At 45.9% G+C, this 18,134-nt stretch overlaps 2 protein-coding genes and 1 long non-coding RNA gene across 4 annotated transcripts in view; 2 read left to right on the forward strand and 1 right to left on the reverse strand.

Annotated features, from left to right (window-relative positions):
• The window catches only part of SRRM4 (serine/arginine repetitive matrix 4), a 345,117-nt gene that overhangs the window by 114,990 nt on the left and 211,993 nt on the right, over positions 1 to 18,134 (forward strand). Inside the window, exon 13 of one of the 2 annotated variants that reach the window (XR_014542415.1) lies at positions 233 to 1,245. Coding sequence is in view for 1 of the 2 variants with exons in the window: in XM_083590245.1 (XP_083446371.1) it covers positions 233 to 506 (274 nt within the window). In the remaining variant the exon portion in view is untranslated. Of the gene's footprint in view, positions 1 to 232; positions 1,726 to 18,134 lie in introns of those variants that run through there. The other variant, XM_083590245.1, reaches the window with a different exon arrangement.
• The window catches only part of HSPB8 (heat shock protein family B (small) member 8), a 29,768-nt gene continuing 24,300 nt past the window's right edge, over positions 12,667 to 18,134 (forward strand). Inside the window, exon 1 of the mRNA XM_083590693.1 lies at positions 12,667 to 13,077. The gene's annotated coding sequence lies outside the window, so the exon portion shown is untranslated. The remainder of the gene's footprint in view (positions 13,078 to 18,134) is intronic.
• Positions 13,272 to 17,550, reverse strand: LOC310751461. The gene is made up of 2 exons (XR_014542523.1): positions 14,322 to 17,550; positions 13,272 to 13,507 (listed from the first exon to the last, which is right to left on the reverse strand). It is a non-coding gene; the product is annotated as an uncharacterized lncRNA (long non-coding RNA).

The following is an 18,134-nucleotide window of genomic DNA, read 5'->3' on the forward strand; positions in this document are numbered from 1 at the left end:
AGATTATAAAATAATCTATAAATATAATCTAAATTGATTTTGCATTTAAAAGCAATCTAAATTGATTCAAATTTATACATTTAAACTGCAAATTTAATTTTCTTTTTTGAAATTTCTTTCAAAATTTGGACAATTTTTTTGCTCTCGTCGGCTTCTTTGCATGTCCGTGAGTTCTTGCGTGGTGAGAGGAGGAAGAAAAAAGCTTCCCTCTTTGTTTCTTTTGTCTCCGCAGTGCCCGGAAGCGCCCAATCCCCTACTACCGCCCCAGCCCCTCTTCCTCATCCCCCAGCAGCATCAGCAGCTACTCCTCCTGGCACAGCCCCTTCAGCTACTCCCCCAGCCGTAGCCGCAGCTACTCCAGCAAAAGGACCAGCCGCAGCAGAAGCTGGAGCAGCAGCGGCAGCAACCGGAGCCGCAGTGGCAGCAGCTCAGGGGCACGGAACAGCCGGCGAAGCGGCAGCAGGAGCGGCGAGTCGGCAGGCAGCTATGACAGCTTGCGGCGTTAGCGGACCACAGCCAGAAGGGGGTGCCCTTCCCTCCCACTTCAATGGACTCAACGGAATGAATTTCTCAAGGGGCAGATCCAGAAAGGCATCCTGTTCTTGACCGGAAGAAAACGACACCACTCGTTCAGCAACCCTAAGTTGTGGGGGACGTCCCAGAGGGATGCATCTTTCTTTCTTTCTTCCACCTGACCCACCAACCCATGGGAAAAAACCAGCCATGAAACTGATCCCTTGTCATTGCAGGCCGGCGAGTGCAAACCTGGGCTGTCTCTAGCACATTTCTCCTGCAGGGATGGGATCTGCTTCACACCAGTCCATCAGCTCTGAACTGGGTGCGTCCTCCTGTTGCCTGTATCACAGCCACCGCTGGACCGTCCCATTGAGGGAGTGCTATTGACGCCGCACCCCAAATCCCTCCACTCTTCAGCAGGTCATGTTGCTGGTTCCTGTTGCTCCCCGTTAAGGGGGAGTAGACTTTGCTATGTCATCCACTAAGAATTCTGCATTGCAGGGGGCTGGACTTGGATGGCCCTCCCGACTCTACAATTCTGTGATCGATCCCTTTGAGCTTCTGTCCTCCATGTCCTTCTTCCTCTTGTGATCTGTACCCTCAATCTTCCCTGGCTGGCCCAGGCGGCTTCAGAAACCTCGCCTTCTGCCACCAGAGAGTGACAGTCGTGTGACGACAAACCGGTTGCCGGCCTTCCAAGGACGTCAAACTGGATCGTCAAACTTCCTTGTTACGTCGACGACATCTCTCGGTCCAGGCCATAGAACTTAGTAAGACCCAAGGGTGAGGAACCTGTGGCCTTCCAGATGCTTGATGGATTCCAACGTCCATCAACTCCAAGCCAACATGGCCAACAGTTATGGATGTTTGTGGTCTTCCCAGTTGGGTCATCTGATTGGCCATCACAGGATGCTGGACGAGATGGGCCTTTGGTTGGGCTCTTCTTAGGTTCTTTTGGAGAGTTGAAGTCTCACAACAGCTGGAGGGGCACGGGTTCCCCGCAACCGGGATCACCCCCAACCCAAGATTCTCAAACCCACCTCCGGAATTAATGAGGAGTTAAAATCCACCGAGCTAATGATGCAGGGCAAACCTAGACAGCATCTTAAAAAGCAAAGACATCACCTTGCCAACAAAGGTCCGTAAAGTAAAAGCTATGGTTTTCCCAGTAGTGATGTATGGAAGTGAGAGCTGGACCATAAAGAAGACTGATCGCCAAAGAATTGATGCTTTTGAATTATGGCGCTGGAGGAGACTCTTGAGAGTCCCATGGACTGCAAGAAGATCAAAACTATCCATTCTTAAGGAAATCAGCCCTGAGTGCTCACTGGAAGGACAGATCCTGAAGCTGAGGCTCCAATACTTTGGCCACCTCATGAAAAGAGAAGACTCCCTGGAAAAGACCCTGATGTTGGGAAAGATGGAGGGCACAAGGAGAAGGGGACGACAGAGGACGAGATGGTTGGATAGTGTTCTCGAAGCTACCAGCATGAGTTTGACCAAACTGCGGGAGGCAGTGGAAGACAGGAGTGCCTGGCGTGCTCGGGTCCATGGGGTCACGAAGAGTCGGACATGACTAAACGACTAAACAACAACAACAACAAATGATGCAGGGAATTTGAGGGAGGGGGTCAAGTGAAGCGAAATAGCATCTCCAACATAGATAAGGGAAGTCCATCACTTTGTGGAAGGCGAGGCGTTGTGCGCATTAATCACCATTCATCTTTGTAAAACCTGTATAAATAGAGGCAAAAAAGGAGAGAGAGAGACAGAAGTTCCGTGTTATTTATTGGAGATGGGAGAGATCTCTGAACAACCCCCTCCTCCGCTGTATTGCATCCACTCCAACCTTTCCTGCCAGACCATAGAGAGGGTGGTTAAATGTGGGACTTTGCAGACCCTGGAAAGATGTGCCTGCTTAGAGGGCTGTCCACAGGCGTTTGACTCTGTGGCAGCAAAGGCTCCTTCTTTTTCCTCAATCCGACCGTGTGCTGTTATATGTTCTTTTGTTATTTATTGATTGCTGTAATTATTTATTACGTTTGGGATTTGGTGCTGAGTTGCATGTCAATCACTTGCTGTCGCTATCAAAGTTTAATTTATTCCCATTTTTAAGCACTATGTTATTAGTATTTATTATTATTATTATTATTATTATTATTATTATTATTATTATTATTATTATTATGGTTGTTTTGTTTCATTTAATGCAGGGATGTAGAGGCCCACAAGTGACGTTCAGGCTCAGTTTTACTATATTTTGCTACCTCTGGCTCTTTCCCCCTAATTAGGAATGTCAGAGAACTCTGATGAAAATGGAAACAGAATTGGAAATTGCTGGTGTTTGGTCCCATATCTGGAGTGGAAATCAATCCAGTGAATTCAATTGGGGTTCACTGTTATTGGTTTCAATCTGCAAATCATATGTTGCTGATTACATCCTCCTTTTCACTATTAGCATTGTGTTTTCTTTGCATTGAAATGATGGGTGGAAAAACATTACTATTGTTATTATTATTATTATTTTAATTTATCACCTGCCCTTTACCCTAAGGTCTCAGAGTGGATTGCAACAATTGAAACTCAACGTTAAAAACAGTTTAAATCAACTTACAGTCACAAAAATAATGCAGGTCCTATTGCAACGACAACATAATCTATGTGGTTACAGAAATTACGCAAGTTACGTAATATCACCACAGCAGATGGCGAGACACAACGTTAAAAGCAGCTTACAACAACTGACAATCACAAAATAGGGTTGGGCCCTATTGCAATGGCAAAGTCATTTACATAGTTAGTTACCTAAATCACACGTTTCACAATTTTGCCCCAGTGGACCTGGAAAAAAAGAACGTTGCTTTGTATGGAAGATGAATCGCAGCAGTCAGAAGCAGTGCTGCATGCAATCAGAGGCATAGCAAGGTCAGATGGTACCCGATGCGAAAAAAATTTTGTCACCCCCCCCAAATGTTGTTGAAGGTTAGGGAAGGTTGCCCAGAGTTGTTGAGCAAATCTGACCGCCAATCGCATAAAACCACCTGCCAGAGGGTGCAAACGCAGCCCGATGGGGGTGCAGGACTGATCACCAGGAGTATTTACACCACCCCCCTAAGCATGACACGCCGGGACACGGGTGGCGCTGTGGGTTAAACCACAGAGCCTAGGACTTGCCGATCAGAAGGTCGGTAGTTTGAATCCCCGTGACGGGGTGAGCTCCTGTTGCTCAGTCCCTGCTCCTGCCAACCTAGCAGTTCGAAAGCACGTCAAAGTGCAAGTAGATAAATAGGTACCACTCCAGCGGGAAGGTAAACGGCGTTTCTGTGCGCTGCTCTAGTTCGCCAGAAGCGGCTTAGTCATGCTGGCCACATGACCCGGAAGCTGTACGCCGGCTCCCTCGGCAAATAAAGCGAGATGAGCGCCGCAACACCAGAGTCGGTCATGACTGGACCTAATGGTCAGGGGTCCCTTTACCTTTACCTTTAAGCACGACACCTGGGCCAGACCACACACCCCTTGCGACGCCCCAGCTTCTACCCACAATGCCACCTTAGTTTGGAGGCTGCTTGACTCCTTCAGCAACCAAGCATTCAGCTCTGGGTGGTGCTCCTCCTAGAACAAAATTAAAGGGTATGCCCCCCCCCCTCCCCAAAGCCTATGTAAACCTGCAAAGATTTCAGGGATTTCTTGTCCCTTTGGGAGGGACAGCTGTTCGGTCACAAGCAGCAATTTCAACAGAGTTTAGTGCCAAATTTGGGACTGGCCCCCCCTTAAGGCAGAATGAGGCAGAGGCTTCCAATGGCGCTTGTGGGAAGGAGGCGTATGGACTTAGAGGGGGGGGTGAGATGCCAGAAGATAGAACAATGCATGCCCCTAAACCAGCTTGCTTCTAGCTACCACTTTTGTAGCTCCCCCCCAAAAAAAAATCATATTAGGAACTGTTAAGGAGGCTGAAAGGTGTTAGAGGATCCCTCTCCCCCTCACAGAGCTACAATTCCCACAGTGGTGTAACAATTGATCCCTCTCCCCAGGGAACTCTGGGAATTGTAACCCTGCCCAATACGTTCTTCTGTTCTGCACTCACGAAAATCTCCAGCTTCCCCTAAAATAAACACCTTAAAATATTTCCCATTTTACCGCCCCCAAGTCTGGTTTCCCACTCTGCATCCAAAGAAGGGGAAAACATTTGGGGGAAATCTCCCCAAAAGACGGCCACCTCCATTCCAAGAGATTTTGAAAAGCCCAATCCAAAACATGAACTGCTTATTCAAACGTAAGGGCCACTGAATTCAGTGGATATGGAGGAAACTGACTTATACTGAGTCAGATCAATCGTCTTTCTGGTTCAGGATTGGTCTACAATGACCGGCAGTGGCTCTCTGGGCTATCGGGCAGGGTTCTAACCGTACCTAGAGATGCCAGGACTTGAACCCGGGACCTTCTGCATGCAAAGCAGATGCTCTAACCCCTGAGCTACAGCGGTTTCCTGGGGTGGGTGGGAGGTAGTATTGTAGTCTCCCCATTAAAGGGTTTGATTCTCTCCCTCTCTCCCTCTCTGCTTTAACTGCTAAATGCTGAATTGCACTTCCACCTTACACGTTACCAGTTCATTTCTGTCTCCGGTCAAACCATTGGTATTATTATTATTGTTGTTGTTGTTGTTAATTTATCATGCACTGTATATATGATGAGAGACAGGTGTCGCGCTATTTATTTATTTATTTATTTGGATATATTTTTTTTAAATGAAAACAATTCTGTCACTGGGTTTTGGGTTGTTGAGGGGTGGGTATTTCCCCCCCCAAAAAAAAAAATTAAAATTCATTTCATTTTGAGGACCGCTAGCTCCTCTCTAATGAAGAAAAACAGCAACTGAACATCTCAGAAATTTAAATGTTTCAGACCCAGTGTTTTCCTTTTAAATTCTGTTCACATGTGACGGCTACGTATTCTGAAGAAGAACACAGAGTAGAAGGAGAAATAGAGGTTTTCTTTTCCTGAAGCATCTGAACTCAAGCAGAACAAGGCAAAAGACAAGATGGTGGTCCTCATTTCAGATCCAGAATCTGACGCAATTGGCAGTTGAATTTTTTTTCTGTCTACTTGCCCTCCTGTGAGGGGAGCAGGCTAGCCTAAGGGGCATAGCAGGCTGTCTTCCAACTCCTTGCTGCCACTGCCTGCCCCTCAAAATCTGCCGCCTGAGGCAGCTGCTTCACTCCACCTAATGGTAGAGCCAGTCCTGACATGAATTCAAATCCTTTAGAACAAAGCCAGGCCGCAGAATGGGCTGTGTGTGATGAGTAGCAGGCAACACATCTCTCTCGTTCTCACATTTTGACAAGCAGCTACTAAGCTGCTCCAAAACATTGGTTCATTGAACTTCAGATTTAAAAATTTAAAAAAAAACCTACCTTTGACATGGCTGTATTCTTTAGTCTTCCTGAAGAAGTTTCTCTCTCACACACAAATGTACAAATAATAATAATAATAAAATCCTGCTGTGTTTCATTCTCATCCGTCGTTACTGCTTGTTTTTGTTCCTGAAATAAATTAATGTGCCACAAGACTGCCGCTGTTTTGCAGAAGGGGTTCAAGTACATACCAGAAATGTCGGTTTGCGCAATAAAACGGCCTTGAAGCTTTCCGTCGCCATAGCAAATCCACTTAGAAACGAACGGATTTCTTGCATTTAGGAGATAGCGATTGGGAAAGGCGCTAGAAAGTAAGCGATTGACATGCAGATGTAGAAATGATTTTAACATGCAGATGCAGAAACACCTGATGCACGTCATTGTATAACCTCAACACCAAGAAATCACAGTGAATTAGATGAATTCATGGAGAATGAGGCTGTCAAAGGCTGGTAACTAATGGCCATCAAGTTGGATGGTTTTAAAGGACAATTAGACAACTTTATAGCCACTATAGCTATGCTCTACCTCATGGGTAATAATAATAATAATAATAATAATAATAATAATAATAATAATTAATAAATAAATTTTATATCCCGCCCTCCCCAGCCGAAGCCGGGCTCAGGGCAGCTAACAACAATAAAATAGTACAACATTCTAAAATCATTTCATTATAAAAGTAATTCAAATCAAATTGATGGCAACCATTGGGCCAAAGTTCTGTGAAGATTTCCAAAGGAGGGAGTCAGGCTGTGCCCTGGCCAAAGGCCTGGTGGAACAGCTCTGTCTTGCAGGCCCTGCGGAAAGATGTCAAGTCCCGCAGGGCCCTAGTCTCTTGTGACAGAGCGTTCCACCAGATTGGAGCCACAGCCAAAAAAGCCCTGGCTTTAGTTGAGGCCAGCCTAACCTCTCTGTGGCCTGGGACCTTCAAGATGTTTTTGTTTGAAGACCGTAAGTTCCTCTGTGGGACATACCAGGAGTAGGCAAACTAAGGCCCAGGGGCCGGATCCGGCCCAACTGCCTTCCAAATCCGGCCCACGGATGGTCCAGGAATAGGCGTGTTTTTACATGAGTAGAATGTGTCCTTTTATTTAAAATGCATCTCTGGGTTATTTGTGGGGCATAGGAATTAGTTCATTTTTCCCCAAAAAATATAGTCCGGCCCCCCACAAGGTCTGAGGGACAGTGGACCGGCCCCCTGCTGAAAAAGTTTGCTGACCCCTGTCTACCTCCACATCTGGAGGCAGTACTGCTTCTGAATACCTGTTGCTGGAGACCACAGGAGGAGGAGGAGGCTCTTATGCTCAGATCCTGCTCAGTGCTGGATTTACGTATAAGCTAAACAAGCTATAGCTTAGGGCCCCACTATCTTGGGGGCCCCCCAAAAAAAATCAAAGGAAAACAACAGTGGATGTACATCTCCAAAATATAAGATAAAAACCAAATAAAACCAAATACAGCAACACTGTTTTGCGTTGTGTAGGCTGCTATGATGTAAGTAATGGGCCCAGCCTGCTAGCCTGCTCCCTAAAATATCACTGGTTTGCTCATTTCTATATACAGTGGTACCTCGGGTTAAGAACTCAATTCGTTCCGGAGGTCTGTTCTTAACCTGAAACTGTTCTTAACCTGAGGTACCACTTTAGCTAATGGGGCCTCCCGCTGCTGCCACCACGCCTCCAGAGCACAATTTCTGTTCTCATCCTGAAGCAAAGTTCTTAACCCAAGGTACTATTTCTGGGTTAGCGGAGTCTGTAACCTGAAGTGTCTGTAACCTGAAGCATCTGTAACCCAAGGTACCACTGTATAGGGTGGCTACATTCTGCATGGCAACATGTGCAAATGGCTTTAGATACCTGTTAGGTCCATAAATTACCTTATAGCATATGTTCAACACACAAAAACAGCAGCAATTTGTTGTTGAACAAAGGACAGCTGGACGTATAAAGGGCCCCATTACCTTCAGTAGCTTAGGGCCTCATTAAACCTAAATCCGACCCTGATCCTGCTTGAACATTTCCTACAGGCAAACTGGTTGGCCACTGTGACAACAAGATGCTGAAGTCCGCTTTGCAGCTCTAGTAGAAAATCACTTGTGGGGGGGGGGGGGGCTCTGGTTGCTGGAAACCAGAGGATGGGAGAATGCTCTCGTGGTCGAATCCTACTTGCAGGTTGGTCCTTGTCAGAACAGGATGCTGGACTAGATGGTCATTGGCCTGATCCAGCAGGCTCTTCTTGTTGATACCAAAGTAGTGAAACCGCAGCTAATAAGCTCAAATCATGACTGACACTCTACTTTGGTAATTAAACCAATGTCCAGACTTCAACATTCAAAAACTTTACTTGCAGAAACCGATAGTTATTGACGAATTGAAGCATAATATTTACAGTCGCATGCTTCACAGTGGATTCTAAAAAACAGTCATCTTGCTTCACATAAAATGGAGTCTCCGCTGCATTAGATGCCTCTCTTGTGACCGTTAGCCAATCATATAAGAACTACAGTGGTACCTCAGGTTAAGAACTTAATTCGTTCCAGAGGTCCATTCTTACCTGAAACTGTTCTTAACCTGAAGCACCACTTTAGCCAATGGGGCCTCCTGCTGCTGCCACGCCGCCGGAGCACAATTTCTGTTCTCATCCTGAAGCAAAGTTCTTAACCCGAGGTACTATTTCTGGGTTAGCGGAGTCTGTAACCTGAAGCGTCTGTAACCTGAAGCATCTGTAACCCAAGGTACCACTGTACTAGAGAACTCTCCAGAATAATAGCTGTCAACTTTTCCCTTTTCTTGCGAGGAATCCTATTCGGAATAAGGGAATTTCCCTTATACTTAACACTTCTTACATTATTTTGTTCTTGTGTAAATCCACCCATGGGGGACATGGGTGGCACTGTGGGTTAAACCACAGAGCCTAGGACTTGCCGATCAGAAGGTTGGTGGTTTGAATGCCCGCGACGGGGTGAGCTCCTGTTGCTCAGTCCCTGCTCCTGCAAACCTAGCAGTTCGAAAGCACATCAAAGTGCAAGTAGATAAATAGGTACCGCTCCGGTGGGAAGGTAAACGGTGTTTCCGTGCGCTGCCTGGTTCGCCAGAAGCGGCCTAGTCATGCTGGCCACATGACCCGGAAGCTGTACGACGGCTCCCTCGGCCAATAAAGCGAGATGAGCGACGCAACCACAGAGTCGGTCACGACTGGACCTAATGGTCCGGGGTCCCTTTACCTTTAAATCCACCCATGTATGCTTAACTCCTAATATTGTCTCCATTAAGATCAGACCCCTGCTCTCTGACTCCCTTCCTGTTTCACCAGTTTTTTAAAAAATAAGTACTGTATAATAAACACGACCATAACATAACATGAGCAACCACAACATTTGTCCTAGCTGCATCTGAAGCAAAAGAAACCTTGACCCAGTTTGTTTTTATGTTGTAACAACCCTTTAACAATATTTGCCTTTTCCTTGCATAGCTTCTGTTCCTCCTAGCCCTTCCCAAGGTTTTCTTCCCATGGTGCAATTCTATTTTTCACACAGTCGGGCTAGGGGTTGGAGAGAAATCTGATTCAATGCATGTTTAAAGTCAAATCTATCAAATCCATACCTTCCGAAACAAAATGCAAAGCGAGACACAGCTATCCTTGGATATTCAGGCTTATCTGAAATGTTGCAATGCAGTTCTCACATCAATTGCTTCTAAAAATGCATAGATCAGATTGGGGGGGAGGTGCATGAAAATATTAGTGAAAATTACATGCAAAATGCATTATATTAGGCGAATTGCTTGCAAAGATAGGCACATTAGTCAGAACTGCATATTCAAAATGTATATGTTAGGAGAAGTTTGCACAAAATTTGCTGGTGAATGTTTATGAGGATTTTTTATTAAAAAAAAACAACGCTCAAATTGTTGCAAAATTTGGAGAACTGAATTTAAATTTGGGGAAATGAGAAACTGAGATAAGTGAAATTGACATAACCTTCCATTCCTACCACAGGGCATTGGTAGCTAACCTTTAATAATAATAATAATAATAATAATAATAATAATAATAATATAATTTATTATTTCTACCCCGCCCATCTGGCTGGGTTTCCCCAGCTACTCTGGGCGGCTTCCAACAAAAGATTAAAAATATATTAAAACATCAGTCCTTAAAAACTTCCCTAAACAGGGCTGCCTTGAGACGTCTTCTAAATGTCAATACTCTCCAAGTATTGTTGGACTACAACTGCAAAGGGGCAGATGGGGCTCATCACCCTGGGAAGGTAGCCCAGGTTCCATTTAGGAGAAGGATAACTCTGATCCGAAGGATACCTTCAGGAGAAGAAAAGGCTAAGGGGCAAAGCCTTAAAAAATCTGGAGTTGAGTCCTTAAGACAGCTGAATGGTGCCTTGCACACCTCCTTCCAGCTACTCCTGCAGCCAAGCTGGTGCCAAACATCTTGCTCTGCTTTCCTTTGGACCACATCAGTGAGGCCCAGAAGGGTATCTTGTCATCTGGGTAGCCCAGGACCTCCAGACCTTTAAAGCCCTAAACAGCCTCAGTCCAGTACACCTGAAGGAGCGTCTCCACCTCCATCATTCTGCCCGGATACTGAGGTCCAGCGCCGAGGGCCTTCTGGCGGTTCCCTCGCTGTGAGAAGCCAAGTTACAGGGAACCAGGCAGAGGGCCTTCTCAGTAGTGGCACGCGCCCTGTGGAACGCCCTCCCACCAGTTGTCAAAGAGAAAAACAACTACCAAACTTTTAGAAGACATCTAAAGGCAGGCCTGTTTAGGGAAGCTTTTAATGTTTAATAGGTTATTGTATTTCAGTGTTTTGTTGGAAGCCGCCCAGAGTGGCTGGGGGGACCCAGCCAGATGGGCGATGTATAAATAATAAATAATAATAATAATAATAATAATAATAATAATAATAATTATTATTATTATTATTATTATTATTATTATTATTATACACACTGTCCAGGTTTGCACTGCGGAGAGGTCACTTCAGTGCCGCTAATGCAGCAGCTTGATTTCATCCTCACACTCCATCGTCTCTTGAGACAAACAGATGTCAACAACTCCCAGCATCCTTGGTTTCATTGGCCATGCTGACTGGGGCTGATGGGAGTCCAACCAAAACAGGAGAGCATCAGGTTGGGGAGGGGTTGGGCACAGATTCCCTCTCCCTAAGCTGTATAAAGTAAAACAATGCTCTCGTCAGTCATCCTTAGGTATCATGTGTCTCAGAAGTGGAGTGGAAGGCTGAAACAGGGGGAATATGAGGGTAACATGAGGAGGGGGTGCTGAGACCAGGGAACAATGGTTGGAGAAGGTAGGTACTTTCCCCCTCCCCAGATCCGGCTGCCACGGCAGGGGAGGCAAGACTCCCAGCTCCCTTCTTCCTACCAGGAGAAAGGAGCAAAGCAATGGAATCTGGGCTGGGCAATGGCCCATCACTAGGGGTAGAGGAACTGGAGTCAGAAGGGAAAGGGACAGTCTGGTTACCCAGGACCTAGACACACCCTCCCTGGCACAGGGAGTGTCTGCACACTTGACAATCTAGCAAGGCACAAGGGCAAGTGAGAGCACCTTGCCTGATCTTTAAAAGCTTGGTGGGTGGGTGTGCCAACCCATTGGGACAATTTTGTGGCTTCCATGCAGTTTTGACCTCCTTGCCTACATCTTGGGACTCCTCGAACTTGGACCAATCCTTCTAGTCTGTCTAACCTTGGCTTTCCCATCATCAAACCTGGATGTAGAAGCTGCTGTGATTCATTTCCCTTATTGTACCAAGGTGTTTGGGATCCAAGGTACGACTGTAAATACAAAATAATGGCAACGCTGATCACAGCAGAAAAAGAGAGAGGTGATGTCAGGCACGGCATTTTAAAAAGGCCCAGGAATAGTGATCTGGCCCAGGGATGGGGGAGAGATGCTGTTTTGCTTACATTTTAACGAGAAACAAATTCACACTTTTCAGATCAGTGTGTGAATCTAAACACAGCTGCCCTTCAATGTTCACAGTGCCTCAAATTTTGCAGTGTAGTCATCCAGGCAGACAATGTTTATACAAAAACACATATATTGAAAAGGCATGCATTAGTAAAGTAACATACAAAAAGATCCTTTCCATTAGGGGAAATCGCTTGCAAAAACGTGTATATTAGTTAAAACTGCGTATAAAAACGTGTACATTATTTATTTATTGAATTTATATCCTGTCCTTTCTCCCCCAAAAAGGAGCCCAAAATATTAGGTGAAATTCACACTAAAATGCTGATAAATTTCCTTGAGGGTTTCTTCTTATCCAATCACAACCAGATGCAGAAATGTGCAGAAATGAATTTAAGACTGGTGGGGGAGGGAAACAGAGAAATGAAATCGAAAGCATTGCTCATTTCTCATTTCACTCCTTTATTTTGGCAGCTGGCTCAAATCCAGGACTCCAAAATGAAAGAGAAGGCATCTCAAGATCCTAGAAAGGGGTGCAGGTGTGGTGAAAATGTAGCTTTTATTTCCAGGAAATGCATTTCGGCCAATAGGTATTTCAAGGCCTTTTTTCTTTTCCAGAGGGTTAATTGAAAAACAGCCTGCAGCCACCCAGCCTGCGCTTGTTTCTTTGATCCCTTCTTTCCCCCTCCATCCAATAAAAGCCCAATTGCTATCAGCAGTTTCCAGCTGATGCAGGTTGGGTGGTTTTGGGTGGAGTTAAATGCAGTTCCTCGCTCCGGCCTCCAAGTGTCAGGGTCAGAAGCGACTGGGCGAAAACTGCAGGCCTTCCGGAGAGAGCGCTGGGCTTGAGCCAAGGCCATCTCTGCTGGGGGAAAAAACCAAGCAAAAATAAAACCAACAACCTCCAAGCTCCTTTTCCTAGGGCCTCTCCAGATAGCATTCCTGGCGCATTGCCTGGCTCCACCTCTGCCCAGTGTGAGAACACCGCTTTGCTGTGTGGCTGCCTGCCCAGGGAAGCCAGGGACACGGCTGAAAGCTTTTTCTATCTGCATTGCTGAACTGTCAAGAGGAGTAGGGGACTGAGTGGTGCACGTCTGATTCAGCACTAAAGGCGCCATTGCTCAGTTGGGAACGCCCCAGACCCTACTTCACTGACTGGGCACTGCCTGGCAGCCTTTGGAGACCTTTCCAGACAGAGGCTTCTGTGGGTAAGAGACTACTAGGGAGCCAGGGAGGGGGGGGAGGAAGACTTGATGCTTTGAGCTATGGGAGGGGGTCATGCTTTCAAACTGCATATGTGGATGTTTCAGAGTTTAGATCTCTCCTGCATGCATTTCAGACCTCCAGCCCCGGTGGGATTTAGCCTGGGAGAGCAAACCACAAAGATAAACAGAGCATCACATGCTAATTTAAAGGTTTATCGTGCCTGCACCAAGTTTTAGACTTTCCTGGGGCGGGTTTCGCAGTGTTAGGGCTATTGCAACGAAAGCAACAAGATTGTCCCATTTTCCCTTGAAGGTTAACAGCTATATTCTTGTAGCACAAGCTTTTTTGCACCAGAAAACAAAGTCTTTAAGGCGCCACAAGACTCTTCGTCTCTGAAGTGCTGTTACTGGTTGGCAGATTCTCTCTCTACACCTGTGTGTGAGAGGGAAAGTGGGTTAAGAATGCCAGAGATAAGAGTAACTCCAAGGCATGTTTCTGTGAAGCTCAAATGTCTCCTAGTTTATTGCAGTGACCTTTCACAACAGCTGTTATTGGTGAGAACGCACAATGCCTCCAGACTTGTCGGCATTTTTGCAGGAGGGATTCAAGAGTATACTGCAACTTTTGGTTGGTGCAATTAAAAGGCATTAAGAGCTTTGTCGCCCTGGCATGACATAATCACTTTTTGAAAAAGTGTGGTTAGGAATGCATTGAAACGGATGGACAAAAGGCTGATTGGGAAATAAATCGGAGCAAATGTTCCGTATTGACTGGTGGTAACAGTGTTAGCAGTAGAGACAACCCTGGGCTCAACTGAGTCCTAGATTAGTTAAATCAAACTTGCCAATAAATTCAGGTGCAGCAGGTTTCATGTCAGCAGAAGAGTATCGTCTGAAACTAGAATGTTATTTCACAGGTTTCTGAATGTTAGGTGTAAGCCTGTTAACAAATCTTCCCTCATGACTTTTTTCTTTATACGTTGGTGTCTTGGTTCAGATAAGCCTTGCTCTCTACATTTACAATGCTGATTAAAGCTGTAGGCCCTATCTGAGGTTTTGATGATGAAATAATAATTTAACCTTACAGCACAGGATTCCTGTGTGTGATACCCAGAAGTATGTCTTACCAGCATCAGTGGAACTTATTCCCACATATATAGGATTGCAATCTAGATCCCCAGAAGCACAATACATTTAAAACAGGATTATGCCCCCTTTAAACAGTCATGGCTTCCGCCCAAAGGCACCTCAAATGTGAAGTTTGTTAATGGTGCTGAGAGTTGTCGGAGACCCCTTTTCCCCTCAGTCCCCTGGGGAAAGGAACTGACTGTTAAACCACTCTGGCAACAGTAGTTCTGTGAGGAGAAACAGGGGGTCTCCTAGCAACTCAGCAACCTTTACAAACTACACTTCCCAAGATTCTTTGAGGGAAGCCATGGCTGTTTAAAGTGGTGTGATACTGCTTTAAAGGTGCAGTGCAGATACAGTTGTAGTTTGGATTAGCATGTTGTCCAAACCCGGGCTCATGGTTTAGCTCTCTCCAGATTAGCCATTAGTTGTAACCGTGGTTTTCCTGCTACTGTGGAGAGAAGGTTCTCTTGTTTTTTCACAGTCAAGCGGTATATGCATATTGTTAAACAAATAAATCGTGAAATTAAAGTGCTAGGCCACATGGCTGCAACCACCATCTTCTTTATCCCTGACGAAGGATGGGTGAGATAACATCGGTTTCTGTTTTCTGCTTCTCATTTCTCCAGTCTTCAGTTCAGTTCTGTACATCTCCTCATCAGTTAGCCTTTTTAAAAAAAGAAGAAGAAAAGGGTCATGAAAATTCATCAGCATTTTTGCGTGAACATCCTAATAAACACATTTTTGTATGCAGCGGCTCTTAAGGAACATATTTTTAGCAAAGCAATCTTCCCTGATATAATGCGTTATTGTATGTCGTATGCATTTTTATGGAGACTACCCTAGTATAGGCATTTTTGTACACACTTCTTGGCTAGAGAACTGTATCGCAAACTCCTAAAAAGTGCAAATTTTGAAGGTTGGCTGTGTTTTAGTTTGTCTATTCTTCCAAGAAGTGCAAATTCGGAAGGGCTTAAATGCAAACTGCATGGAATTTCTGCCCCACCCCTTACACTTACGCCTCTGGGCCCAGACATACATATCCGAGGCAGGTCCCAGAAGCACTGGGTTCAAGGAAGATAATCACGCCACGCTCTGTAGATACCCATGGGGCTCAAGGAGTGTGTGGCATCTGCACAGCTGCCTGCCCTTCTCAGCTGCCACTGCCCATCCTCATCTGCCTCTGTTTAACCTCTGTGGGGAGGGCACTTTGCCCAGGTCCCCCTCAAAAAAAACTAGCAACGGCCTTGGCAGGGGAAGGAGGGAGGGGCAACCAGAGCGACCACCTGTCAAAGGAAAGGACGCAGCAAACCAAAATGGGGAGAAGAGCAGATGGAAGGAACCAACTTCTTGTTTCATTCCTGCCGAGGAGAAGGGTGGGGCGGGCGTCTCCGACCGTGTGGCTTTGCCATACAGGCGATTTGCTGAGCGACTCTCAATGGAATAATGAGGTGTGGTGGCATTAAGTGCCAGATGGAGATTTGCTAAGGAGGCAAAGAGTGTTAGGACTTCTAGCAAAGGGGGGTTGGACTAGATGACCCCTGGGGGTCCCATCCAACTCTATGATTCTACCTTGCTATGTTTCAGGTCTGAGCTGAATAGCTACCAAACACAGGACCTTAGCTTGCTATGTATTTTTATTGATTTGGGGGGGGGGGACAACTGCCCCTCCCTGCCCCCCCCAGCTACACCCATGTTATGAGTGCCCTTGAACTCTGATCACGGCTCTTACCTGCCTGGATCCAGGGCTATTTTTTTCTAGAAAAAAAGGTGTGTGTGTGTTTGTGTAGAAAGCAGTCTAATGTATAAAGGTCACATTTACATTAATTGCCCCACTCACTTTTTTTCCTGCGGCCCAGCCCGCCATGGTCATGTGGCTCACCATTTGTGCTGCATATAGGCCTAAGGCTGTATCATCCCACATAATAATAATAAAATAATAATAATACTAATGCCACCCATCTGGCTGGGTTTCCCCAGCCATTCTAGGCGGCTTCCAGCAAAATATTAAAATCACAGTAAAACATCAAACATTAAAAGCTTCCCTTCAGGTGTCTTCTAGAAGTCAGGTAGTTGTTTATTTCCTTGACATCTGATGGGAGGGCGTTTCACAAAGAGGGTGCCACTACCGAGAAGGCCCTCTGCCTGCTTCCCTGTAACTTGGCTTCTCGCAGGGAGGGAACCGCCAGAAGGCCCTGGGCGCTGGACCTCAGTGTCTGGGCAGAACGATGGGGGTGGAGACGCTCCTTCAGTCCCATCTCCCCCCACCCCAAAGAAATCTGGCAAAGTGTCGTTTGTTGAACATTTAAAGTGGTGTACTTAGTTAAACAGGGAGTGCAGATGAGACCACAATGGCAGCAGCTGTCCAGGATTTCAGGCAACGATCTCACCCTCCCTGCAGATGCCGTTCAGGATCGAACCTGCAAATGCAGATGCTCTCCCATGAAGAGGTGGCCCTTCTGCTAGAATAAGATTCCTAAATTCGCAACCCAGGCTTGCGGCATGTAGTAGACTGCTTAACCCTCCCCGCCCCACAGAACACTGTTTGTTTGTTTGTTTGTTTGTTTGTTTGTTTGTTTGTTTGTTTGTTTTGTCTGTTGCCCTACTCCCGTAGATCTCAGGGCAGTTCACAACATAAAATCACAATATATATTTTAAAAAAACCCAGAAGATACATAATAAAAACAAAAATAACCCAATAATAGCCCCCTTCCAAAACACATTTAAAAGGGCATCGGATGTCAATCGGCCAAAGGCCTGGTTAAAGAGGAACATTTTCACCTGGTAAAGGTAAAGGACCCCTGACAGTTAAGTCCAGTTGTGAATGACTCTGGGGTTGCGGGACTCATCTCGCTTTACTGGCTGAGGGAGCCAACGTTTGTCCGCAGCATGACTAAGCTGTGAACCAAAGCAGTGCACGGAAACGCCATTTGCCTTCCCACCGGAGTGGTACCTATTTATCTACTTACACTTTGATGTGCTTGCAAACTGCTAGGTTGGCAGGAGCAGGGACCGAGCAACGGTAGCTCACCCCGTTGCAGGGATTCAAACCGCCGACCTTCTGATCGGCAAGCCCAAGAGGCTCAGTGGTTTAGACCACAGCGCCACCCACGTCCCTTTCACCTGGTACCTAAGGGTATATCATGAAGGCGCCGGCCAAACCTCCCTGGGGAGAGCATTACACTAAAGAAAAAGCCTGTTCTCATGTTGCCACCCTCCTAAAGTAAACCTCCCACTGCTCTATCTTCCAGCAAAAAAAAAGAGAGGAAAAAGTGCTATAATTGGTCTCACAACAGAAAGAGTACTGTTTCGTTGGAGACTGTGGCATCTTTAGGATATATAGATTTATTTACACATACTGTATAATTAATATAATATAATATAATATAATATAATATAATATAATATAATAATAAATAATTAAATAATTTATTATTTATACCCAGCCCATCTGGCTGAGTTTCCCCAGCCGCTCTGGGAGGCTCCCAATCAAGTGTTAAAAACAATACAGCATTAAATATTAAAAACTTCCCTAAAAAGGGCTGCCTTCAGATGTCTTTAGATAGGATAGCTGCTTATTTCCTTCACATCTAATGGGAGGGTGTTCCACAGGGCCGGTGCCACCACCAAGAAGGCCCTCTGCCTGGTTCCCTGTAACCTCACTTCTCACAATGAGGGAACCACCAGAAGGCCCTTGGCGCTGGAGCTCAGTGTCCGGGCTGAACAACCTGGGTATAAGATGGAGGGGGCTCACAGCATTAACACCCCAACAGATCTTGCTTCTCCATTAGTCACAGCTCTAGATCCAGGACAGAGCAAGCAGGTCTCTGTGTCTCCAACTCCCAGCCCGCTTCCAGCTCAGTCAAGCCTATCTCAGGAGTAACTGGCAACACTCCCAGGCTTGGTCTCCTGTTGACCTCCCTGGCTGCATT

This window comes from Podarcis filfolensis (assembly GCF_964270895.1).
Source record: "Podarcis filfolensis genome assembly, chromosome: 16".
Taxonomy (NCBI): domain Eukaryota; kingdom Metazoa; phylum Chordata; class Lepidosauria; order Squamata; family Lacertidae; genus Podarcis; species Podarcis filfolensis.